This window comes from Chenopodium album, chromosome 19, assembly GCF_948465745.1.
Source record: "Chenopodium album chromosome 19, dcCheAlbu1.1, whole genome shotgun sequence".
Taxonomy (NCBI): Eukaryota; Viridiplantae; Streptophyta; class Magnoliopsida; order Caryophyllales; family Amaranthaceae; genus Chenopodium; species Chenopodium album.
In genome coordinates, this window is record NC_137852.1 from 41,482,443 (window position 1) to 41,510,024 (window position 27,582).

At 33.0% G+C, this 27,582-nt stretch overlaps 2 protein-coding genes across 3 annotated transcripts; one reads left to right on the top strand and one right to left on the bottom strand.

Annotated features, from left to right (window-relative positions):
• Nucleotides 1–228: 228 nt before the first annotated feature.
• Nucleotides 229–5,054, bottom strand: LOC145594401 (uncharacterized). The gene is made up of 6 exons (XM_081650713.1): nt 4,468–5,054; nt 2,612–2,812; nt 2,412–2,511; nt 1,225–1,431; nt 1,051–1,113; nt 229–772 (listed from the first exon to the last, which is right to left on the bottom strand). Exons 1-6 carry the CDS (start codon nt 5,052–5,054, stop codon nt 650–652), a joined length of 1,281 nt encoding a protein of 426 aa, XP_081506839.1. The 3' UTR covers nt 229–649.
• On the top strand, nt 4,858–27,090 carry LOC145593714 (uncharacterized). 2 transcript variants are annotated; one of them, XM_081650039.1, is made up of 14 exons: nt 4,858–5,258; nt 7,858–8,022; nt 8,786–8,902; nt 9,167–9,267; nt 15,329–15,584; nt 18,661–18,843; nt 22,850–22,942; nt 23,558–23,740; nt 24,293–24,395; nt 24,497–24,679; nt 24,770–25,299; nt 25,427–25,857; nt 26,377–26,580; nt 26,746–27,090. In XM_081650039.1, the coding sequence occupies exons 4-13, from the start codon at nt 9,254–9,256 to the stop codon at nt 26,537–26,539; spliced, it is 2,139 nt and encodes a 712-aa protein (XP_081506165.1). In that variant the 5' UTR covers nt 4,858–5,258; nt 7,858–8,022; nt 8,786–8,902; nt 9,167–9,253; the 3' UTR covers nt 26,540–26,580; nt 26,746–27,090. The 2 variants fall into 2 exon arrangements, with proteins under 2 accessions (XP_081506165.1, XP_081506166.1); XM_081650040.1 differs by lacking the exon at nt 7,858–8,022.
• Nucleotides 27,091–27,582: the final 492 nt, after the last annotated feature.

The following is a 27,582-nucleotide window of genomic DNA, read 5'->3' on the forward strand; positions in this document are numbered from 1 at the left end:
TCTTAAGATTACAGTGAATGTAGGCGCCAGATATGATTATCGATCAATCAAGTCACAAAAATCTAAGATTGTTGAAGATTACAGGCAAAACTATATAAGAACCACTTTCAATGTTGTTCATATTAATACCTACAAAATTTACCACAAGTTTGAATCCAATGAATTATACTTGGTTGTTTCTGACAGTGCAACACCAAAATCTTTGTTAATATCAATTCAAATGTAGGTTGGATTGGATAGGTGAAATTTTCTATCTGATGCTTGAGCCTTAAAAATGTGTTTTTAGACAAAATTTGCTGTCAGTTTTCAAGTACATAAACATATACAAATACAACTAGACATCCTAACAATGGAGCTGAAACTGTCACCCTCTCGTGCACTCCCTTGTACCTATTAAAGGTAAAGAGTTCGTAAAGTCAATTCTTCCTGTGTCCTCAGTTAATCAAATCCAACTTCTGTTCTTTTTATGCAACAACTGGATCAGAATTGTCTGCCTTTTGCACTGGTTTCCGCTGAATCAAGATGTGTTGCCTGAGATATGCCAAGCTACAGCATCTTGCGTTTCTTCTTGTTGGAACTCCCAACTGCATGTCTTATAATAGATCAATAAGAACTTATATAACTTTATAAGTTCTAACTCTGGTCTCCTTCATGCATGGGTTGTAGTTGTTGAATTGTTAAGGTCCTTTGCAATGCTAATGCAAGTAGTCATTGGACAATTTGTCTTGATCGCGTTTGATACAATATGCGATCTGCTTGCAGCATAACCCTCCTGCAAAAGAATACACCATACCTCCAACACATCAGTTTTGTCATATAATACAAGTTTGTTGACGCTTAATTTTGCATATGAAGTTAAAGTTAATGCAGCTAGAGCCAAATGATGGCAACTTCTGTTGGTTCACAGGAGGCACAAAAGCCATCATACTGAGGAACCAGGCCGGGAATTTCATTTACTTCAGGTTCAAGTCTATAATACTACGTTAAAATCTCACTAGTACAAAGATTCTCAGTCATCAACTCATTATAGCAGCATATCAGAAAGTATACCTTCTGCAGGGTGCTTATCAAACTTCTGAGGGACGGAGAATTTACTTTTGCACGTTTAGCTATCTGGCAGGTAATATACAAAATTAGATAGGTTATTAAGCAGAATCACAAACAAATGATTCAAACTGAAGAGTTATCAGATTGTAAATATGTCGAGAAATTTGAATACCGTACCTGATCTATTTTGATATAACCTGATGGTAATTTTGGATCGCTTTCACCAATCATCAGGTTAATAACTTTCTCCAATTCGAGGCCTATGCCATTACCTATCCATCCCCATTGTTGAGCTAGATCTAATAACTCTGCAAGGTACGCACCATCATGGAGTGGTCCAGTCCAAAGGGGCCCTGAGACAACAAGTGAACCACCAGAAGGCGGCTGACAGCAGACGAGAAATTTATAAATACAGTAAAATGTGCCTCTATGTATGTCACAAATCCTATGAGATGGAGTATTCAAAACTTTTAATGAAAAGGCCCTAAAGAAGGGGCATGCATGTTATGTGCCTCTATGTACGTTACATGCCAGAACATAATATGTGTGAATATTGGCACATGTAAGTCACGCTCTATGAAGAATTCAGTAGACATGTAGATTTCATTTAGGCCTTTAGGCTTGGTGATTAGGTTTGAGGTTTTCACTTAAATTCAGAGTCGAGTGGGATAATAATATCCAACAAACCGTCTGATTAATAAAATATATCCAACAAACTGTCTGATTAATGATTAGACGAGTAATTAAGTTGATGTGGAATAATAAACGAATAATAAACACTCATACTAACCCAAAATAATAGGCTTTGTATGATTTTAGATCAAATCTGGTCAGTTTAGATCGTTATTTTTTGCCATTAAATTGCAAATCAAAACAATGATCCAGAAAGCTGTTCATCAGTAGCCAGATAAGCGATGGGGTCAATATGGGGCTATTTACAAGAACACGTGAAAAGCGAGGAACAAAGAGCACTGCTTTGTGCTTTCAACAACATATCAATCCACTTAAAGTAGGAAAATGCATGTTATAACAAGCAAAATATGGAATATCAATCAAGTTTAAGTAAGCACCATAAACATCAGTATCAACTGAAGCAATAATGGACCATTTCATCAATGCTTCTAAAATTCACAGGACCATAAATAATACAGTACTTTGTATTCCGTATTTCTATGACAATAACTACAACAATAATAATCCAATATTGATTCGACATATTATCCTCATATTATCATGTTTGGTTGGTCTCTTCATACAAAAATTCTAATTTCTGATCATACAAAATGTGTACATTCAAATAGGCATATCGGTTTTTAGAAGCTTCATTTTTTGGCCAAGTAAATGATTCAATGAGAAATCCATACCTTAGTGCTGCAGTTGGAGCAGCAGATCTTTCCAAGTTCTTGCCAGGTAAATGTCTCAGAGTTTCCACAATCACGACAGTAGCTTATGAATCCATAATGTCTGCCATCAGAAGTTAAAGCCACCTAATTAGCTCTCTGGTGTACGAAATTAAATGATCGATAGCATAAGCTAATAGTGTCACAGTTCCAACAAGTATAACCTCATGTCAATTAGCCTCCCACGGTTAACTCGTAACATAACTCGAAACACAGGTCCATGGTAAGAGTAGTATGAAAAGAGAGGAGTCACATGGTATCCCATCACACAAGCTTCACGAACTGCACCTCCTATTAGCATTCTTAAGCCAATCTCGTTTGGATAAGGCATTGGCCTAATATAAGCTCCATAAGAAGCCAGAGAACTAACAAACAAAACAGCAACACTATTAGGTTCAGATAAAGAGATACCAAATTTATTTTACAATTTATCATAACAACAAGTTCAAGTAAGTTCGGATAAATTATCATTATTCCACTCTATTTCGAGATTTTTACTTCAAGATACACAAAGCCAAGCTCTGTTTAGCTGAATGAATACATGTACTCATCAAATTGATTATGTTTATATAATATAGAGAGTAGATAAAAGCTCTAACTCATACGAAGCTAAAGATTTACTATATATCCCTCAATTTAAACATAATTGTCGCATTAACATGATTCTTCATAATTATAAGATCCATTATTAAAGACAAATAATAAAAATACAAAACTAATATTCTACTTGTATTACTCTTGTACTCAGATAGCTAGCCATTTGTCAAGTTAACACATTCTTTAGTAGAGCTATGCTACTATTTGCCCAACTACCCATACATATTCAGGCAATTAATTATAACATCTGTTAGATCCAACATGTCCAAATCTTCTTTTCTTTTCTTGATACATTAACAGTTCCAAAGATTTACATAGATTTAAAATTTGTTAATATAAACAATTAAGATGTGGAAAATAGACTAAGCGAGGCCTAAGAAATGAAAGAGACATAAACATGATGATTCACGTGAAATTATAGAAAATGACAAATTTAGCTAAATGCCCTTTTCACTATTTATTAATTCCCTTTTACAAAATATATATTACATATCTTAAAATTTGAATAGTCCAACATAAGCTGGTTGAGTACTCCGTATCATTCATTTATTGTTTGCTTTCTTACTCATCTTTTGTACTATTCTCTATCCACTTTCGAAATCTGTATCTGCAATCAATAATTATTCTTGTTTCTAATAAATTAAATAAAATATTCATTCTGATTTACAAAAGACCCTAATATTTAATTACGGTATATTTCTAAGTCACTTCAAATTACATACAATTCAACCCATTGCAAAGTCGAATTTTACATGATTATAAATTACTACGCCTATTGTTTTTAGTGTAATTTTGCCTAACATAGTTCATGCACAATTCTAGCAATCTGTCACCTTCATACTTAATTGTCCAATTAAACATCATTATAGAATCCAACCTTCAACATGTCCTACTCTAGTGACTTCTACTACTTCTCAAGAGCCAAAATCATGGAATTTACACAAGGGAAGGGGGCCTAGGCTTGACTCTTGAATATACACTATTCAAACTTAAGAAAATTCAATTAGGTTAGTACACATATTCACATAAACATGACCCACAAACTTTGGCCTATGAGCTCTCCTTGATAGCTAATTTACCTCCACCCTTATCTAGTTAATCATACGAGATTTGATCTCAGTTTTCGACTTTAACCAGCTAAACTAATCGACAGTTTCACACCCAAACACGAATCAATGTCAATAGTAAATAGTTTCTTTTTCAAAAAGGTAATGCATACAAAAAAGCATAAGTCAAAAACATTTAAATGACCATGAGCTACAATCCAAATGGGTATAGTTGGTATACAATAATTTTGCAAATAAAAGTATAGAACCACAAGGACCATTTTCACAAACAGTTGGTGTGCATTACACACACATTTTAAACACAACCAAATAACAAAATGTCAATATTTGAAGAGATCAAGATTAGGTGTACTCACTTATGGGGACGATGTCCTCCAGCCGAGTAGCCATCAGTTGAAGTAACATAAACCAAACCATCCATTTTTATAGCATTAAAAGCCGATCTCAAGAAGCTTGTTTCACTACCAAATGAGTCAACATCAATAAAATCGAAAAAATCCCTTTGAAGATAACACTCACTCATCACTCTATTAGCATCCAAATGGGTAATTACCCATTTCTTTTTACCCTCTAAATCCTTTGGAATTTGAGACAAATTATCCATTATCAATCCCCTGTTTTCCTCATTTGCATCATTAACTAACACAAAATCGGCCCCCGATTCGGCTAAGTACCGAAGGGACCGCACCCCGCATCCACACATTGCATCAAGAACCCGTAATTCGGGGTTCGAACGCTTGTAGTGGGCGGCAGAAAGAACCCCGAGGTCTCGGCCTATGAAGCTTTCGTGTCGAAAGAACGAATCACCCACTTGAAATTGGAGACCCCTTTCGGTTTCGTAATCGGTGGATTGAATTGATGAATGAGATTTGGGGATAAAAGAGGGTGGAATTTGGGGTTTTGGAAGATTGAAGATAAAGGGTGAAAATGAAAAAGTTTGCATTTTTGGAGATAATAACGAATTTTTGAGAAATTTTTGGCGGGAGATTATATAAATATTTGTGTTTTTAAGAAATTGGTTTGGTTAGTTGAATATATTTTCTGGGTTCTGTTTGTTGGATTTTTGGAGGGGGTTTGGGTTTATTGGTTGGATAATTGTGAAAATTGGAAGCACACATTTTTGAGACATGGCAACAAACAAAAACAGGTAAGTGTATCCATAATTATTTTATTTTATTATTTTTTTTAAAAAAAATTTCTTTTCTTTATTAAAAACGTAAGTAATTTTTAACTTGACGTGTAAATAAAAAGAGTTACGGAAAAAATGTATAAAAGAGATACTATAAAAATTCTTAGGTATAAATTATAGAATTATGCCAATATAATGATTTTAAATGTTACATTTTTAAAATTTTGAAAAGATCTTACCTTTATTGTCTTAACTTTCTTTATGAATTCCTACATCGCGTATCAAAAAGTTAGAAAAAAGTGTGATAATTATTTTATAAGAGAGATACTATGTAATTCGTATTACTTTGGTATAAACAACCGAATTAAGCCGTTGTTAAATTTTGTTATGATTTCAAACTTTCTATTATTAATTTTTTTTTGTAAAGATCTTTCCTTACCTTCATCGTGAATCCCTTACTAAAGTTTTTATTGTTGATATATTTCTGATATGTTATGAATATTTGTTTTAGCCATGGTAATTTTGTAGCATGTTACAAAGTTACTTTTTTAAATTTGAAAATATAAAATTTAAATACTTTAACACATATTGAAAATAGTTATTCCCTTCACTTGTTTGACAAAAAAGTCAAAGTAAGATGAATAGATAAAAGAGACTGAAAGGGTACTATTTTCCCTTCTTTTTTTTTTACACAAAGGTACTATTTTTCTAGTTTTCATTTTATTATATATATATATATATATATATGTATATACATATATATACACATATGTATATATATATATATATATACATATCTATATATATATGTATATATATATATTTATATATTTTATATGTATATATATATATATATATTTATATATTAGGGACATATATATATATATATATATGTATATATATATATTTATATATTAGGGACATATATATATATATATATATGTATATATATATATTTATATATTAGGGATTGTAAATTGGATCACTAATCTCAACTGCTGGTTATATTTTATTTTTAAAAAGAAATATATGTATGGTGAGCGAATTATTATTAAAAAAATATTAATATAATATTAATTTTGAAGTGTGTAAATATAAACCTATTTTGAGATTCTTCATTTTACTTTAACTTAGACATAAAAACTAAATTGTGATAAAGCTACAATAGTTTTACAATCGATTATAACTTTTGTCCATATGTCATTTCGGATATCAATACAATTCAAGTAATTCAACCATTAACACATTTTGTTTCTTCTTGACGGGATTTGTTAACACAATTTATATGTTTCGTTATACATTAGCATATTTAATGATAATGTTTAATCTTGAGGAGTGCGTTTGATTTGTGGAAATTGGGGATTGAGATTGGGGACTGGAGATGTGCGAATTTATATTATTATGTTGCCTTCGTTGGAAGGAGAATTTAAGATGGGATTGGGGATATAATGGGCCTATTCCCATGGTTTTATTGCTAAGGGGTGGGATAGAGCACGAAAACACTAAATTTTCATTAATGAGAATAATAGGAAAGAAACTTGGTAAAAACAATTATGTAACCTTAGTATTTATTCCGAATCAAATTCTCATTACAAACCAGACAAGGAATTGTTAATAATTTTCTAATTAAAATTTTTCATTCCAATATCATCCCTGGTTTTTTATTCTACATATTTTTAGCTTGATGATGTGGTATGTTTATGTATAAGGAGGGTCCCACGTGGCATATATACAGTATTGAGAACAATTTTTATTAAATGAAAAAACGTTTTGTGTAAATTAGTTTAGATATTTTTTAGGGTACACAAAATGTATTTTGAATAACTTTGCCATCTATTTCAACTTTTTGCATATTCCTTCCTCATTGTTTTTGATGCTCTTCTCTCACTTCAAGCAAAAAGTCTCAATATTTTACAAATTTGCTTTGTCAACATTCGTCACTTGGTACCTTATTTTCCTATTCTCATCCGATCTACAGGTAACTTTATCAAGTGTATACCTTTTGTATAATCAAATTTTCCATTTATTACCTTTTCATTTTTCTGATTATAGTAGTATGAAACTATATATATTAAAATGATACATTTAGTTGGATTCCAATGTTACATTTATGGTTTGATATGTGATGTACTGAAATTGTTCATGTTTAATCCCTATGTGCCCTTGTTTTACTTGAAACCTTAGTGATAAAATCAAGGCTTAATTTCTGTTTTTTTTTTTTTTAAAAAAAAAAAATCAAGACTTGATTTGAACAATCACGGTGAAATCAATTTTTATGGTTTGAAATTGAAATAGTTATTTACTTTGTAGATTTATTTCAGATTATAACTCACAAAGTGTAAATCTGAAAACTAAATAAATCAACAAAATTCCCTCCATATATCAGTAACATCGCTATTTTTTTTAGACTTGAATTGAATTGTTGTGGCTTGATGTTACTTGGGTGGTTGCCGGTAGTAAGAAAATTTTTCGCCGATGCAACATTATTTGTGATTTTGATGACTAATGCAATGACTACGACCGACCAAACATGTGAATAGAAATTAACACGTCATTACTACATCACACATGTCAATCCTGTGAGCCAAATGCCTTTATTAATTCTGGTTGTTTCCAGGAAATCTGCAGATTTTTCTGCTGATGCAACGTATCTCGTCAACGTTGTTGACTAATTTAATGACTATGAGCAACCAAACTCGTGAGAGGAAAATAACACGTCATTACAACGTCACACATGCTGATATTTTGAATCAAGGGTCTTTATTACTATTGATTGTTACCGGTAAATCTGAAGAATTTTCGCTTATTTAACGTTTTTTGTTTACCACTATTGATGACTAATGTAGTAAATATGCGTTACCGAATACGTGTATAGAAATAGTAGGACTAATTCAGTGACTATGTGCTTAACACATGTATAGAAGAACTAGTCGACCGTTCCGCACCCTATTATGTCAATATTTATAAACCAAATACCAAATAAAAAATACCATACCAAATACCTTATTATTCTACATAGAAGAAAAATAGGGGAGAGAGAAACCTAGACATATACGGAGTAGTGCATACCACCTCTAAACCCAACAACATAGATTTGAGAAGAACCCTTGAATATTCTTTCCTAAATTTTTCTCTCTTTTCCATTGTTTTTCATTTAGGCAGTTGGGTTTGTTTCCTGTTTAATACTATGGGTATTAAAACTGGAAACTACATCTAATTATGGAAGATTTCAGCGTTTCTTTGGAATTCATTACACTCAATTGCTCTTTCTGGGCCAATATCTTTCCAAAATATATCTAATTAAAGAATCTGCTACCCGATTTACATGATCTTGAGGGATAAAAATTTTGTATTTTTATTTTCTTCCCTAATTTTGAAAAATCAAAAATCCCATTTATTAAACATGATAAACTATTTCCCATGCTTTTCTGATTTCATAATCATCATAATTATAATTTGTATTTATTGTTGTTATTATTTATATTATGATGATGGGTTTCATATTTCATGGGATGTCTCCATTTTTGGTGTTGTGTTCTTTGAAGAGATGCTGAAGGAGCAATTTCCTTATTACTCAATTACAAGGACAAGGGCACTCCAAATGTGGAAGGTTTTTCATTCTCTGGACTTTCACCACTGCAAAGACTTAGGGTTTTCTATGGGTAATCACCAATTTCTTTCTATTTTAATTTATTTTTTGATATACTTATATGCCTAATTATGATTATTGTTTATTTTTTTTTGTTTGAAATACCCGTATAACTGATTATGATTATTGTTAAAATTTTGAAGTACCCACATTGCAAATTAAGATTTTTTGTCTAATTGTTTTGAAAAATTTGATTTTTATGACAAATTTATTTATGAATTTATTATTATTATTAGAGTGGGATTTTGATATTTTGTTTGTGTGTACTCTGTTTCAGCAACATAAAGTGAGAGAAATTGTTGAGGCTTGGGCATCAGAATCTCTAGCATTGCCTTTCAGTTGCTCCATTTTACTGTAGTAACCAATGTCTAACTCCTGGTTAGTATCACCCCTTATACTGTATGTTGTTATTTGTTATACTGCCTCAATTCTGGTTATTGTTTTGTTGTTTGTAATTTTTAGCATGCTGTGATATCTTCTGTGTTGTTCTGTTCTGGTTATTGTGTTCTGTTTTTGGCCATTGTGCTCGGGTTTGTTACAAGTTGATTTAAGGACATTCATCGTGGTCAGACTTCGTTAAATCAATTTATTTATCGTGTGTGTGTGTGTAGTGCTGTATGTCTTCACTGTTGAGTGAGACCAATATTAACTTTGAGAACAACACTTTGGAATGTGCAAATTGGTGCATAGTGTAAAATTGTACCAGCTAGGACTACTTTAACAGGAGTAGGTCGTGAGTTATTAATTCATAGCTGTTGCTGCTGCTTTCCAGCTTCCAGGCAATACCGAGCTAGACTTCTTGATACTTGATCAGTAATGCCTTGTTTGATTATTCTAAATTCTAATAAGAGAATGCGTATAATTTTATCCTAGGACTTTTAAGAAACTTGGAAGCTATTGCAATAATAATGGGATTTCAGATTTGGTGAACTTTGGAATAATGTATCATTATGGAACAAACTGATATATACGATTCTTATGTGTTATCATGGTGTTGTAAGAAAAATCCTGTTATCTCTGCTTGCTTTTCTGCCCTTGTGTAGAGCTTCTTATGGCTTTGATTTTTCTCAGAAAATTTCATGAAAAATGCATAGACAAGGGTGGACGAAGTTGGTGACTCCTATAATGTGTACCTTCGTTTATTTTCGAAGAAGGGATGCTTTGTCTCACTGCTATTCACACTAGTCTTTGATAGGTGGTCAGTTGTTTGTAGATTTTAGTCACAAAAGATTAACATATCTGCAGATTTTCTTGTACTTCTGTTTTTAATCTTCTGGGATGCAAAAGAGGAAAGCTAACAAGTATAATTTATTGGCTTAAACGATCCTACTTTGATAAATTTTTCTACAATATCCTAGTGTAATACATTTTCATGTTCAGCTGATCAGCTCCTTGTGCCCAAATTTTGCTGGAATACCCATGCTGTGTAAAAAAGGCTTTTAGTAGTCAATCCTAATGATATACTCTGCCATGAACATTGTAATGATCATCCTGGCATAAAAAAAAAGGAAAAAATGGAAATTAATAATCCCACCTTTGCCTTTTCTGCTCTAAACAATCCCACCTTTTCGAAATCTCAAAACAATCCACCTTATGTACCCCCATTTTCTTAAAACAGGTCTTTTACCGGTTTGTGAAATTGGTAACTTGTTTTAGAAGGTCACTTACCACATGTCAGCTTTTAATTGGTCCAATTTTATTTTTTTTTATAATTTAAAAAAAACAAAAATAGTTTTCTCTTCCCAGCTCCCCACCACCGCATTCCGAGCTCCCCACCACCGCATCAGACACTCCTGATCACCACCCCCTCCTCTTTCCCCACCTCCCTTTTGTCGGTTTTCTGGGTTCAACTTTCCCTAATTCCCTTCCTTTCTCTGTTGTTCTTCCCCAAAACTTCCAAACTGAAATCAGAAATTTGTTTCCAGATTCGTCTATGTAATTCAAATTTCAATTAGGTTTTTAGTCCAAATTGTTTCCACAATTACGTTGGGACCAACTTAGTAGTATCTTGAAAAAATAAATATTAGGGTGTTTTAGGTTTGAGTTTTGTTTTTTGGGTTTGGGTTTAATTTTGGGTGTAATTTTGTTGGGGGTGGGGGGTTTAGGGGTTTCGTGAATGGTTGACTTCAGGGGTTTCATAAGGGGTGGTAGGATTTAAGGGTTAGGGGGTTTCAAGGGGGCGGGGGGGGGGGGGGGGTGGCGGGGTTGTGTGGTGGTGGCTATAGAAGGGAGTTGGTATGGTGGTAGCCATGGAAGAAACTTGAAGAATGGAGACTTGAGGTTAAAGAAGCTAAGAGAATTTTTTTTTAAAAAAAAATCCTGTTTAACAGGTTATAGGTCAAAAGACCTGTTTTAAGAAGGTGGGGGTATAAGATTGTTTTGAGATTTCGAAAATGTGAGATTGTTTCGAGTAGAAAAGGCAAAGGTAGGATTATTAGTTTCCATTTTTTCAAAAAATAAACATTCCTCTAGATATAAAGAGTAGAGAGGTTATTGCTATTTTCTATGCTCTACAATTTCTCCTACTACACGAAGTTCGCAGTGCAATTTTCTTATTTCTTGCTTGAATACGAAGAAGGTCGGAGATTGGGGTATGTTGCATATTTAAAGTATGCTATTCTATCCAGACCTTTCAAGTCACAATTTAAAGTATGCTATGAGGATGAAGCATTGGATCGTAAGGGATGGAGGAGGTATATTTATGTCGATGACTACACGGAATAATCAAATTTGGTTCATGTAGCCGACCCCACTTATTGGATTAAGGCTTTGATTGATTGATTTCAAGTCACAATTTAAAGTCAAGGTAGATGATGGGTGGTATCGTTGTTCTTTTAATCGAGTTTTTAATAAGCTGTGGACTTAGAATATAAAATTTGGAATATATTTTTTCATAGGTTTTATGGAATAGTAGTTTATATTTATATAGTCTCCTTGTTGCTTAGGCATCCTTTTGTTATGTAGCTGTTAATATCTGGAAGGTGAAAAGGTTTGTCTTATGAAGAGCACACCGTGAGTATATCCCTGATATAATGTACATAAGTTTTGAGGTGGAAATGTTATTCGTATAAGTTATCATGTATGAATGTATGATTGCATCTACCAATCAAGAATAGTCAAGTGGGTTCAGAAAAAGCTATGCCCTAATCTATACTGGCATTTTCCATCCAAGTGCATCAATGCCCCATTATAGTGATAAAGAATAATCTATGATGCCTTGGCTGGCCTCAGATTTAGTGGTCATTATTGGATGTCATTTAGTTAAAGACAATTGAATCAGCATAAGTTGTTACTTGTTAGATATCATATTCTTGAGCTGTTTGGTATTGAGATTGATAATATTTGAAGATTTCTTGCTTACAGATGTTAAGATAGGATGAACCGATGAATTGCCACAGAGTTCATATTTCTAGTAAAGTAGTTACTAAAAGTATGTTGAGACTTGTTAGGGCTATGTACTTGTGAATGAAGGACTTTTATTAAGCTGTAGGACATCTACGTAGTCATAGTATTGGCTCATAGTCAGTAGTTTTTTTTTTTTTTTTTCTTCCAAAGTATTAGTAGTTAACAATGAATGTAAGTGGTACTTTAAATATAAAGGCAAATTTTATAAAAATCAATCTAATATCTCATGATAACTAATATCCTATTATAACTTTTATTAGAATTCTTTTATTGATTGATCTATGGAATGTTATTAGCTGTGAAGAACGGAATTTTTTGGGGAAGCATGTCTAAAATTCTCGCTTCTATTGTCTCTCATAATAATTTGATTATTTTGATTCACCTTCTTGCTTAAGTGTAGGTTGTGGGTTGTGTTAAAAGTTAAGATTAGGGATTAATATTTTATTTCTCTTTGAAATTTTCATTCCATATTATACTACTGCCTTCGTTTCACATTATGTGCAACAATTGAGTATATTTTGTGGGATATAAAAAATTTAAATGTTTCACATAATGTGAAATGGAGGTAGTATTTGAATGAAATAAAAAAAAAAAAGGAAAAAAAAAAGGAGAGAATGTATATTAAATGCTTTTAAATGGACGAGCTGGTGGCATAAGCGTTCATCCGTTAAAAAGACAAAATTAGCTAGTTTTCTCTTTGCATTGGTTTCAATTATTTTATATTATTGGCCCTGATTTTTTGTTATCTTATCTTATCTTATCTGAACTTATGTGCCCTTATTTTTATCTTATTTAAACTTATTAGACATTATTGGGCCTTATTACACCTTATTGGAACTTATTAGCCTAATCTTATTTGACCTTGTCAACCCTTATCTAGCTTTTATATCAATCAATCAAAGCCTAATCTAGCTTTTATAAGCCCTTTTTTTTATCTTCAATGAACTAATTTGAGCTTATTAAGCCTTACCTTATTTTGTCTTACTTCCTTCGTTTTTAATTATTGCACCACTTGCCTTTTAAGGATGTTTCTCAAATGTTGCACCATATGTCCATATCCAGTTAAGGAAATGAAATGTCTCTGTTCACATGGTAAATACCTAATATACCCTTACTTTTAAACTTGATTCTTTAGTTTATGCTTACATCACATGGTTAATGTTGTACTTTTACCTTTTTCTCTCTTCCTTTTTTCCACTACCAAAAATATTGTGCCCAACCTATATGTTGCGATAATAAAAGAACGTAGGAAGTATATGTAATTCTGAATGTATAGGAAATTTGAGTCCATTGGTAATATATTTTCGTTATCTGCAATTCTGCATCACCTATGTTATAATAGTGATATTAGTTATATATGACATTGCTTTTAGTAATCATTTCAACATGTGCAATATGTTAAACAAGATCTTTGTGAACTCTGTTTGGATGTATATTCACAACTTAAGGCAACGTATGCAATGAAAAGAAGTGTATATGATAGTGTCACATTTCAATTATTTATCATGGGGTATTATTACATATATATTGGAATGAACTGACGTTTTTATATAGTAATTTAGTGAAGCTTTTGTTGTTCTTATTAGAGTAAAGAAGAGTTTTGTATGAGGTTGTGGACACCAATAATTAGTGAAGATTAAGTGTTTGTGTACATCATAAAAAAATTGTGAGATAGTGTTTAGTATGACATTTAACAGTTCATATTTTAAATAATTTATTGAAATTTTTCTTGTTACTTTCATGTTGGAAACTCATAGGTGTGTCAGCTGTGCCTTTGATACCAGTTTGTGCTAAAGAATTTTGATGAACTTGGGATGTATATTAAATTTGGTGTCTTAACTATTTGCCTAACCAATTATTTTTTTTTCCATTTTCCCTTGTAAAGTTCATGGTATTGAAAATTAGTCTGAGTCAGCAACATTAATGACCTTTTAAGTTTTAACAGAAAATCTGAAATCATATATGGAAATAATACCATCTGGCCACCATCAAAAGGTGAGGATCATGCTACATGCCTAATTTTGGGGTTTGGGGAGGTCTTGATGTACACTGCTTTGGCTGAAAGGTTGTTTTGGGGTTTGTTGTGGAAAATGTAAGTGAATTTGAATATGACGTCTATTATTGTACGGATTAATGTAGCGTATCCTAATAGATGCAGGTTTATGTATCTATGGGCTGATTAAGGCTGTAAGTAATTTATTTTTTTTTTTAATTTTTTATTTTTTAAAACAAGATTGCATTTATGAAAATAACTGTCTGGAGCAAGAGTATTGAATGGATTTTGAAAGTAATTTGTTTTCCGTTGCTTAATATTTGATTTACATGAATCATGCAACCTACCATTAAAGTTTTGTCTTTTGTGTCAGTTTTTACACTTCATTATGGAGTTACCTTCCTTTCCGTAAGATTACAATTTTTTTTTTTTTTTGCAAAAGGTGAAACTGTTGACTCTTATGTTCTGCATTTGGTTTGACCCGACTCCATCTTGACCATTCAGTGAGACTACATCAATTTTGATTTTCCTGATTTCTTTCCGCATTTTTTCTTTCCCCATTTCCCGTGTACTCACGTTTTCACCACGTGTCACTTAAGTAGACAATTTACGGATGTCTCCCTGAGTCAAATGCTTTTTTTCACTTCTTTTCAAATTCTGTTTTGCTCTCTTAAATTTTTTAGGAGGTTATTTCTCAGATTTCCAAATCTTAGAGTAGAGATCTAATCAATAGTTTTAACGTTGAGAGAAAAGGGGCAGGGATGGGGATATCTTAAATTAAAAAACAGAACTTTAGAACTCATTTCACCATTCTGGACAAAAATCACCAGAGTTCCTTCAAAGGTTAAGCTATTAATTTTCATTTGCTTGCTTTTCTAAATTAAATTAGAGTGCTGATTACTGCTTTAGTTGTTATCTCCCATTCATTTCTTACGTATTTAGGTGATTCTCAGTATTATTTTTTGTTTGCTTTTCTGTACATTGGCTATGCATTTGATTTCTGGTGATTTTATTTTTGATAAATCTTTGATTTCTTTTTAGGGATAAAGTTCGCAGTTTTCTGGAGACGATGGATATCCAAAATTTACGCTCACCTCATCCATCGTCATTCACATCCTCATCAAGCTCTAACTGCGACGTGCATCCTTTGCCAATTGATGTTAGAAGATGGGAGGTGGGTGACAGGACAGCTCAGCAGATTTTGTCTGTTATCCAGCCTAATGCTGAATCTGAGAATAGGAGGAAAGAGATCATTGAATATCTTCAGAGGCTTATTGAAGATGTTTTTGAAATTAAGGTGAGAACTTCATTTCTATATCCATTTCATGTATATGTTTGTCAACTATTAAATATAAAACTCTTATGTTCCTTGAATTTTGTTCTGTTTTGTGGGTTGGCATGGACAATTCTCTACTCTCTCTTGGCTTCTTGTTCATTTGATACTATTAGTCACCTCATAATTGAAGAGGTTATAAAGTTAGGAGTGGTTTATTTAAATTTTTATGTCAGGGTTAGTTTTTGGAATAAAGCCCTCTTTTAGATCCCTCCCAACGTTGAGTATTTTCTTCTCATGAAGTAAAATTTTGGCAAGACTTGTATCCCAATGGTGAATATTTACGAAAAAAATTCACGAAGATTTGTAAAAAAGTTCATGCTGTGAACTTCCTCACCAAAAAATCACACGGGTCCCATGTCTTTCAATTCTGTTTTTATTTTGTTTAAGAGAGAAATGTGGGGTATGGAGAAAAATAGGAGAGCAGATTGGTGAAGCTTTTTAATATTTTAGTCTTGGTTTTATTTTAAAACTCTCTTAATATTTAGGATTCTATTTCTTTTTCTCATTTTGCACACCTCTTTTGAAATTTCCCTTTCAATCGATTGTCTTGTTATGTCCCATTTTCTGTATGGAAGACTTGAATATTATGACCTTTGCTCGGTCCGACATAAATAAAACCACCTTTTGATAATCTCCCAATAAAACGGCCTTTGCACATGATCTTCCATAAGTGGGGTGTAACCGGTTGGTAACCTGTTTAATGGGTTGGTATGACACATGTCACTTTGTAATTGGTTGATTTTTTTATTTTACAATTTTCTTATAAAAAAAAAATGATTTTAATAAAAAAATTTGATTTTAATTTACAAAAAAAGAAAAAAAAACAAAATCCCCCCATTCTCGTGAACCCCCACCTATCCCCACACCGTCACGACCTCACCATAAAGTGCGGTGGCCTGGTGGTTGGGTTTGGGCGGTGGCCTGGTGGTCGGGTTTTGGCTGAGCAGAGGAGAGAGAGGTGGGAAAGTTTGGGATGAGAAGGAGAAACTGAGAAAGAGGTGGGCGGGTCTGGCTGTGAAGGAAAGAGAGGTGGCGGGTTTGGGCTGCGAAGGAGAGGGAGAGGTATCGGGTCGGGGTGGAGATGGATGGGGCTGCCAGAATTGGAAGGGGAAGGGGGTGCGGTGGACGGTGGTCGGATATTGAAGAGGAATAAGCAGAACCTGTGATTTGCTCTGTTTTTGGGGCCTAAATTGCTGTGAGCTGACCTGTTGGTGTGGTTTGGTAGTGGCTGGAGTTTTTGCCGCTGCTGATTGTGTGTGATTGTTGTTGGTGAAGTTGGAATGGTGGCTGAGTGCAGGGGTTGCGGATTGCTTGAGTTGGGGGTGGTGAAGTGGGGGTGCTGAATGGGAAGGGGGGAGGTTTTTTTTTTTTTTTTTTAATAAATATTTTATAAATTAATATCATTTTTTTAAAAAAAGAATTATGATAAAATTAAAATTCTAACTAATCATAATGTGACACGTGTCCTTCCTTAACCTATTAAAAACGTTACCAGGTTTTTTTATTCTATTTTTGGAAGATGATGTGCAAATATGATTTTATTGGGGGATTATCAAAAGGTGGTTTTATTTAGAGCAGACTGGGTAAAAGTCATAATACTCTTGTCAATTTTTCCTAATCTATCTCGGATGGTTCCTTATGACGATTTGTGTTAGCCGATCCCAAATCATTTTGGTACTAAGGTTTTGTTGTTGTTGTTGTTACTCCCTTTGTGTTTAAACAAATGAAACATTTTCTTTTTTCGACCGTGTTAAAATAAATAAAACGTTTCCTTTTTTTAGTAATCTCTCTATTTTTTTTTTAAAATAATATTCTCTCTATTTCTTTTTAGTAATGTTTTACTAATGACGGTCCCCACAAACCCCTTACTTTCTTCTCTCTTCTCAAACTTATACCTTACTACCTATTACTTTAATAAATTCAACTAACCTTTCTAAAATTGTGAAAGTCAAAACGTTTCATTAATTTTAATCTTGGTTTTAAAAAGCGCGCCTCGGGCGCGCGCTATGGGAAATGGGTTTTAGCTAGGCGAGGCTCAGTCACCTACGGAAGGCGCGCGCCTCCAAGCGCTTTTGGTAAGGTGCGCCTTTGCGCTTCAGGGAAAATAACTAAGATATGAGTTATAAATTGAAGAATGATGGACACTTTTTCAAATTTAGACTAGCTTAGCTTTACATATATTATTATTTAATTTATTATGAAACTTTTTAATTGGTATTAAGTACAATCAAAGTAAAAAATAATTTGAAATGAATATGTAAACACATGCGCCTTGCTTACAAAAGGGCGTGCCTTCGCCTTGCGCCTCGGTTGCAAGGACCATTTGCGCCTTGCGCCTTTTAAAACTAAGATTTAAATACGGAGGGAGTATTATTGTTATTTTTTCTCATATTTTAGATACAACACTTATATTCTCATGCTTGCTAATGCATAACTTCAACCATTAATATTTGTAAGTACTAGTAAGTAAACTTTATTATAGTCTTAAAAAAAAAAGTAAAATTTATAATTTGTAGAAGGCTATATTTTGTCAGCAACTTAGCATAAATTGAGATGAATCTAACAACTTCCACATGACTATGATTTCTCTTAATTATATATCATCAAAAAATAGTCAAAGTTGAGTCTATATATAGTGTTAATCGGTAAAAATGCAAAACTTAGCATGATTTGTTATAATCCCGTCCCAAGTAGGAGTCTCATTTATCCGAAAACATTACCCCTGTATAAAAGTCTCATACCTTTTTTTTATTGCTATTGCTATAATCACTTTTAAGCAACCATACCCCAATATCTTATTTTTTTAATCCACTTTAATCAATTAAACCCCATTAATCAACCAAACACTAACTCCTCAATGTCTTGTTTTTTTGTGTTTACCTTCCTAAAAACTAGTGCAAAAGGCAAGTAGGACTCTATTGGAGATGGAGTATTTGCCTTTTCTCTTCCCAAATTTGGCTTTTTCTTTTGTCATAGTCTTAAAAATTGTTTAATCAAATGGAACTTGCTGAATATGCTTTGTTTTGAATTTTTCCAGGTTTTCCCTTTTGGATCCGTGCCTCTTAAGACCTACCTTCCACATGGAGACATCGACTTGACTGCAGTTAGTTATTCCAATACTGGCCAAGATTTAGCTGCAGAGATCTGCCATCTCCTAGAAAATGAAGAGAAGAGAAGCACTAGTATTCAAGTTAAGGATGTGCTTTGTGTCCCTGCACAGGTTTGTCTCTAGGTTTGCCTTTTGTTAATTTACATTTCACTATAGATGTAATAAAAGCTCTACTATGCTCTTCGTTTTCGTACCTGTAAGCCCTCATGACAAAATGGTAATCTTTACCCTATTTATATTTATTTTTTCTTTTTTATATGGAGTAGATTTGGGGGATGGAAGCCTGGGGTAAATATGTGATGTTTATATAAGAGGATTATTAAAGCAACATTTATGGTCTTGCTACAAGCAAAAATACATAGTATGCATCTTATCAAAGGTATAATTTGGGTTAATGAGATATATTTGCATCCTAATTCTTGCACTTAGCCAACAGTGACCTGAGGTTGTTTATATGAAACTTTGCATTATTTTTTAGCGTTTAGTATATTGTAATTTTTTATTTGATAATTGATGTGATATGGTGAGAGTTAAGTGATGGTGTAAATGACAGTTTTGTCATCATTTAGCACTTTCATTAATGTATATTGTGTTATGCTCTTTATGTCCCTTACTATTTGCTCAATTTTACTTTTTAGTCTATCCTTTGAGCTTTCTCCATAGTCCATACTACTTTTGATTGTAAAGACATACCTTCACTCTTACAACCACTACTTTAACCCCACCACTTTTCTCTCTCATCAATTAGTCAATCACTTTTAACCAAAAATTTAAAAAGTAATTCTCCCCCAATGGAGCAAACAAAAAGGGATGGAGGGAGTATAGACCTCTGCTGTATATGCCTTTTATTTCAAAGCTTAGAGTTTTACAAGGGGCCTTGTTGGTGTTTTGGATGAAATCATTAACTTTTTCTAAAAGCATAAGCTGTAGATATGGTTCCATAATTAAGTCTTTATGGTTCCTTAATCTTTGCTATGAGCCTATGACAATAGCTCATTTGTGTAGTGTATTAGCTATTAAATTTTTTTTGAGCTTCATGTGTTAACTTACTAGATTAGCCCATGACACATGGTTTTATAATACATTTTAATTATATTCGTATTACAAACTCCATACAAAAACTTAAAAAACATATCCAAAATTTTGAATTTGGACTCCAAAAATTAATTAAAAAAAAACATGAAAGTAAGCTTGGGTATGGGCAATTTCAATTCCTTGCTGCTCCACCCCTTCTGTTGATAAGAAATAAAAAAAGAATTCACATATGACTTTTCCCTAACCTTCGGCTTGACAAAGTAGAAACCACAGATCCAAATGACATCTCATCTCTTGAAAATTATTTCAATCTTCATACTAAATCTATAGGGAGTAGGGGTGCTAATTGAGCGAGTCGATCGCGAGCTAGGGTGTGCTCGACTCGTGATTGAAAACCGTGCTCGTTACTCGCTAAGCTCGTTAAACTACTACTCGACTCGTGCTCGTTTAATTTTTTCGCAGCTCGACTCGGCTCGTGACTCGTTAAGTTTCGATTTCTCACTTAGCTAAATCTATTGAAAACACCCAAATATAAACACCCAAATTAATCATTTTCCACACATATTACAAACGCCCAAATTAATTGGAAAACGCCTTAATTAGTTCTCTAATTTCTCAAGAACATAAAAAAATGTCCAACATTTCGCATAAATTTTATCAAATATCTAATAAAACTACAAGAACATCTATAGATGTACATGAAAAGAGAGTAACAAAATGCAGCTGTCATATTAAAAGCTTGTTCCTTATTAAAATTGTCTTCTAGTTGACCTTGAATCCTTCTTGCTTCTTCACTTGATATCCTTCACGAGCTTATTACTTCAATTTTGAGGATGAAAGAAAAAAACAGAGCAAAAAACTAAGGAGGGAGGAGTCTAAAGGCAAGTGGCGGCTGTGAATGAACTAACGGAGGAGAAGTGGAGAAGTGTTTAGGGTTTTTTTTTTAAGTGAATGAGTGATAAGTCTAAATAATGGCTTGAGTAGTCTAGTACTCGTAACTCTAGTATTGCTAATTACGGATGAGTTTTTTTTGTTAATTTTTTTTTTCTTTTTCTATTATATAATTGCTGTATTTTTTTTTTTCTATATGCCACGTTTTAGTATTATTTGTTTTAATTTTTTTTTTTAGTGTTCTTATAAATTGTTATACAATATTTTAATAATAAAATATTATCGAGCTGCTCACGAGCTTATCGAGTCGAGTTATAGCCTCCTCGACTCGTGCTCGTTAAGGTTTCGAGCCGAGTCGAGTCAACTCGAGTCGAGTTTTGATCGAGCGTTGACCGAGTCGATCTCGAGTTGCTCGCGAGCTGCTTAACTCGATTATCACCATTAATAGGGAGGCTAACAGAAAAATAATTTTCATAATTCCTTGCCTTCATATGCTCCACTTAGTAGACAATAAATAAAATTACAGATTAAAAATGAAAAAGTAAATACTCTGAACTACTTGTCAAGTAGATGTAAATAAATAAATGTATCAAAAAATAATAAAAATTACTATAATAATTAAAAAAAATCACATATTAAAATTTGACCATTTGTTGATTGATGAACTTGTAGTATTGTACCTTTTCATCAAGAGTAAATTCGAAGAACCATGAAACTCATCCCTAAATTATCATTCGACCCTTTGTTAATTAACATAATGAATTAGATTATTTCTAAAATCACGCTATCTTCATTTAAAATTAATAATAATTCTTTATAAAAAAAAATTATAGTTACATCTTGTTGCTACAAAAAATATCACAAAAATTTACAAAAAAAGTTCAAACTAAAGTTCGTGCACGTTAGTCTTCAATAATAAAAATTCAATAGCAAAATTCTACAATCATGTCTTCTACAAGACCAAAGAAGTTTCATCAATACCAACATTACCTCAATTCTACAATCTTAATTCACATAAATTATCCCAAATTCAAATAATACAAAATTTCTCGACAAAAATACAATCTCAAACTACATTAATATATTATACTCCAAAAATTTCCAACAAAAATACAATTTCAAAGCACATAAATAATTCAAAACCAAAGAGATCTAAATAGATTTATATAATCAGGGGCACATAATAAAAATGTCTTTAATTCCAATAATCCTATAATGGAAATTTAAAGAAGTTCCGAAGAACGTTCAGAAGCTTCACAAGTACCCAGATTAAAAAGCTAATAAAAAAACAAAAAGCCTTCACAAAATAACGGCCGAGTTTTTACACGTTCCAAGCTACGAAATCGGGTCGCAAAGTCTGGCGACTTGAGTCGTGACCACCCGCAAACTGAGTCGCGTCTGTACCGTGTTCCGGTACGAGCGAATCAGGTCGCGATTCGCAGCAACGTACCGCGAACCTTGTAACGTTGGGTTTAACAATGGGCGACAAAAATAAGGAAAACAAAAGGTTTTACTCCATAGTCCATAGTAATGAAGACTTTTTCATTTTCAATAAGGACTTCAATGAATCATGATTCTCGGTCAAATGAAGTAAAGAAAGTAGAAAAGAGGGTTTTTTTTTATTTTTTACTTCTCCCAAAAAGAGTGCGTAGAGATTAGAGAAGATTTGGGGGTAGAAAAAAAAATTTAGTGTGGGAAAGTTTTCTTTAAGCAGCTGAAACATGTCAATATATGATGTCAACGGTTGTTATTTTAGTGATAGTATTTACACTTTTTTTTTTAAAATGTATTTTCTTGTTCAAGAACCATTTATCTATCTCATGTATGTTTTTATTTTTATTTTTATTTATTTATTTATTTTTAACTTTTAATTTTTTTAATTTTTTTTAATAATGTTGGTCCAATGTCCAAAATTGACTTAAGCCCTCTTATACCTTAAAATGTTTGGAACATTATCCAAATCAAGATCCCTTCCTATATTCCACTTGCAAAAGCTATTATGTAGGTAAGGAGACTAGTTGTTTAGTCATGCTACTTCCCCTAATGCATAGTGTTATTCTTGCATTGTATAGAAAGTTTCTCATTGTACAATGAGATTTCAATTGATATTTGTATTTAACATCTGCAACTCTTATGATGGTTGGGGGTTGATATTTGTATTTAACATATGCACCTCTTATGATGGTTGCAGGTTAAAATTGTTAAATGCACTGTGGGCGGAATTTGTGTAGACATATCCTTCAATCAAACAAATGGGCTTTGTTCACTGTACTTTCTTGAACAGGTTAAGTTGGAGATCTAAATTTTAATTGTTTTTTTAGACATATTTGTATTTTTTTTTTTAAATACATCTTTACCTGCTCTGTGTTTTTCGTAACCTTATCTTGTTTAGCAAGTTTTCCCTCTATATCCACCTTGATTTTTAGGATTCGAGTCCTTTGAGGATCATTCTACTTTCTTGAATAGCTTAAGTTTGGGATCCTTAATCTTATATTTCTTGCATTTTTCAATATTGCCTTTTTGTAACCTTTGTCTCATCAAGAAAGACTTTCTCAGAATCGTCAATTGAGATTTTAAGATTAGTGCTCACTCATATTGATCTTGATGTACAATTTTTAGACTTCATCTTTTGTTCCCCTTTTCACTATATGCATTCTGGGAATGCTTTGCATTCTACTGCTTTTTCTGATTGTTAGTACATATATCTTTGGGTCATTATTTCAGTAATGTGAGTTTCATTATCATTAATTTCTAAAAGGATATCCTGCTTGAAAATTATTCTCCTTCCAGTAGTCCTGTACCAATGCTTTTCTTCTTCCTTGCACCAGAAGTCATGGTTAAGACTCTTACATCTAACTGCTTTGTATGTATCTGAAAACTCTATCTGAATATTGATCAGGTTGACCGGTTTATTGGCAAAGATCATTTCTTCAAGCGTAGTGTGATTCTCATCAAAGCATGGTGCTATTATGAGAGTCGAATCCTTGGTGGATATCATAATCTCATATCAACATATGCTTTGGAGACTATGGTCTTGCATGTTATCAATCTTTTCCATTCTTCATTGACTTGTCCTTTAGCAGTAAGTTTTTCAAGTTAAAATGTCACAATCTTCAGTAGTTGTTATAGCCACATACAAATAAATATATTCAATTGAATTTAGTAAAAAATGTATTGGTATCATAAAGAGACATTTAGGTTTGATATGTCCTATTCAATTCATCTTGTTTTTGCTATAGTGAAATTATTTTTACTGAATTGAAATTATTTTTGCTAACCCTAAATTATTTTTACTGAATTGAAATTATTTTTATTGATTCCCTATTATATTTGTTATTTAAAATTATTGATTCTTAATGATTAAATATTGTATTTATTGAACTGAAATTATTTTTTACAATACTGAACTTAATTTCACTGAACTAAAATTATTTTTTTAAAGGTGAGGAGAAGTAGAGAATAGGGCCTAAATTGACTTAATTTTATGGATCTAATAATATTATGAAATTATGTTTATAACATCTCATTAATGTTATTTACATATGTTGGATAAAATGAAAATGGCTAAAATAATTTATATTTTATTTGGAAGGTGATATCATTGAGAAACTCAGGAGTTTTGTACTGGTTGCAGGTCTTGTATAAATTTTTAGAATACTATAGCACATTTGATTGGACCAGATATTGCGTTGATATTAATGGTCTTGTCTTAATATCATCTCTTCCAGATATAGTGGGTAATTACTCCATCTACACCTGCTAATTTTGTCTTTGATGCTCTGCTGTAATTTGATTATTCTTTTTTGCTGAAAAGTTTTTTTGTGCCTTTATCTCACAGTACAAGCACCACATGACTGTGATGATTTATTGTTGACTGATAATTTTCTAAGGAGTTCTAGAGAAGCAATCTTATCTTCTGTTGGAGTTGTTGGAACCAAGAATTCTGTATTTCCTGTAAAGTTTCTCAACATTTTAGATCCTCTTAGAGATGACAACAATTTAGGCCGCAGTGTTAACAAGGGTATTGCAATGCTTTAACACCAAAACTCTTCAAAACTATTTTTTAGATGTTCTGTTTATTTAACAATAATCTTCATGATACTGTTATTAGGTAACTTTCACCGTATCAAAGCTGCTCTCGCTTATGGTACTAAAAAGTTGGGCGACATTTTGATGTTACCATCACAAAATATTGAATGTGGGCTTGAAAAGTTTTTCAAGGATACATTGGAGAGGAATGGAAATGGAAGACGAGCAGATGTCACAGTTCCTGTGGACAAGTATGGTTCTAATATCTTCACTGACAACAGTGATCATGATCATCTTCTTTCAGGAATACATTATGCTCTGTGGTTTCTTGATTATGGTGTGATGTATCCTGTACTCCCTGAAGCATCAGCACATTGTATGGTCTGGACTAATCAGTGTATGGAGATGGGTCATACTGTGCAATTTGATCAGAGCTTGTATAATAACATCAACATAAGTCCACCTTCTGTTAATTGTCTGACAAGTTTCCCACAGACAAATCCCTCATATGTTACAGAGGAGCGGAATCTGACAAGTTTCCCACAGACAAATCCCTCATATGTTACAGAGGAGCGGAAATCAAGGGGAACAGGGACATATATTCCTAATCTTGTAATATATTTCTTTCTTTTTGGGGTTATTTATTTGGTTGAAAGTCTTTTTTGCACACCCCACCCCTCCCCCCCCCCTCTCCCTAAATTTTTTCGGAGTACTTATTTTGTCATCATATTGATACTAGGAGCACCTCATGCGAAGGCATTTTAATTTAGAAGCAAGAAATGATGAACAGGAAAAGGGAAAGGAGGTTGAATCTGTGGACTCTCCATCTTGCACCTCTACGAAGGCCAATCTGTCATCTGGTGTGGAAGGAAACATAAATGCTTTTAATTTTTCGATTGAAGACTTCCCTATTCTTCCTGGAAGTAAGCCCATACCTATTAAAGTCAACCAATCGAATCCCCTGGAGACTAAGCAGGTCAAAGAGACATCAGTGTCATTGGATAGCATTGAGTTTGATAGCTTCAAACATTCATCACCGAGATCTCTGTCACTGTCAGAAGCAGGGAAGCAGTCAGATTCCGATGCTTCGGCTATTTTGGACCTTGTGAGTGACCCAACAACTGTGACAGTACTTGAGGACGAGGATTCATCTAAGAGCGAGGAAATAATGTACGAGTTTCTTATGCCCTTGTTGCTTTTGCACATTAATTTTATTCTCGGTTCTCTTTTAAAACTCTCTTGATTTTTACTTGGATGCTCTTTCTTTTTCTCACTTTGCACACCTTTTTTCAAGCTTTTTCAACTGATTATCTTGTTATGTCCCTTTTATCTATATCAGACGGTTCCTTTTGATGATTCATGTTAGCTGACCCCAAATCATTTTGGGACTAAGGCTTTGCTGCTGTTGTGTGTGTGTGTGTGTGTGTGTGTGTGTGTGTGAGAGAGAGAGAGAGAGAGAGAGAGACACTGGAGTAGGGGTGAGACAATAACAACCTCAAAATCCTTGTGAGTTTTTTTAAATAACACTCTTCTCCCCATGTGTAGCTCAGACCCCTTGTCAGTATTCTTCTTAATTTAAGGAATTTCATTTACCAGTCTTTGTATCGTCCACCCCTGCCAAAGTTTTTGCTGCTTCTTCATATTCTGATTTGTCTCATCCTTCATCCCTTCTTTGTTTTGGAAATGTAGGGTGGTCCCTGTGCAGCCGTTGCAGCTGGCAGATGACAGTGAGTTTCCCCCTCTAAGCCGTCCTCCAGAACCTGTTATAACGCTTAATAAGAAGGAATTTCCTCCTCTTCGGGCATGTTTGAAGTCACAGAAAAAGGGGAAATGGAAATCAGTATTTAAATAGGTGCAGCAAGGGGTATAGAAAGGAATTGCAGCAATATGAAGGTATTGAAAGGAACAAATACACCACTCTCATCTTTTTGATGCTTGTAGCTCTTTTGACTAACCTCCCCCCTCAACTCCCTTCTCTGAGTTTTGTTGATAATTGCTGTGTATGGTCGGCATATATCTGAAATTGTCATTTTTACAACTTACCGGGTGGATTTACAGGAGTAGGATTTGTTGCTGTGATTCTGTGACTAATTTGATGACTGTCTTAAGAGAAGAAATCCAGTGATCGCTAATATAAGGGATAGAAGCTGTAGCTGTTTAGAAATAGTTGCATTTGCAGCAAATAGTTCAGAAGTTCGGAACATCATGTTGTAAGAACCTCTTAGTTTTAGATGCTCGCTGTGTTCGAGACATTCTATATGTTTCCGTTTTAGTCAATTTAACCTTATTCAGATGCTTTAGCAAAAACTTGTAGGCAAAAAAACATGGTTCTTGCTGAACTGAATTCTCTGAATGTCATCAACTTACCGGAATTGAAATCTTAGAAAGACCTTTTATAAGCCATTATTATTCTCATCATAATATAACTGTCAAAGTAACCTGAATTGTATGCTTGGTGTATGTATGGTATATATTTTGCACAGGGAGTGAAGTCAAAATTTATTCACACTTATTTCTCTCGAAAAACCCGAATTTATTAATTAAAATATCCATTATTACCCTTTGCATTTAATACTTCACTCCTTGTGCATGGTATATCATTTCTCACATTATTGGTGTACATCTTGATCATAGAAACAAAAGAATGATATAAACTATCATGCATCACTGCTCTTATATTTGCCTTATTTATTTATTTATTTATTTTATTTCATTTATGGATCCGATATTCCTACGAGTTTAATAGGAGTAGGAATTTGGGAATAAGGTGGGATTGAAAATGGAAATAAATGGGCTAGATTTTATAAAAATAACTTAAATACTTAATTGATTGTTGATGATAGGTAGGATTGATAAATTAATATCACCAAAATAACCTTAGAAACAAATTTTTAC

Bases quoted from the DNA above. Each gene is read 5' to 3' on its own strand.
- LOC145594401 (XM_081650713.1), bottom strand. From the start codon at position 5,054: ATGCAAACTTTTTCATTTTCACCCTTTATCTTCAATCTTCCAAAACCC. The intron at 1,432-2,411 runs GTATGGATTTCT...GTCTGCTGTCAG, and splicing joins GCTCCAACTGCAGCACTAAG to CCGCCTTCTGGTGGTTCACT. The intron at 1,114-1,224 runs GTACGGTATTCA...ATTACCTGCCAG, and splicing joins GTTATATCAAAATAGATCAG to ATAGCTAAACGTGCAAAAGT.
- LOC145593714 (XM_081650039.1), top strand. The intron at 25,300-25,426 runs GTAATATATTTC...TATTGATACTAG, and splicing joins GGACATATATTCCTAATCTT to GAGCACCTCATGCGAAGGCA. The intron at 25,858-26,376 runs GTACGAGTTTCT...TTGGAAATGTAG, and splicing joins TCTAAGAGCGAGGAAATAAT to GGTGGTCCCTGTGCAGCCGT.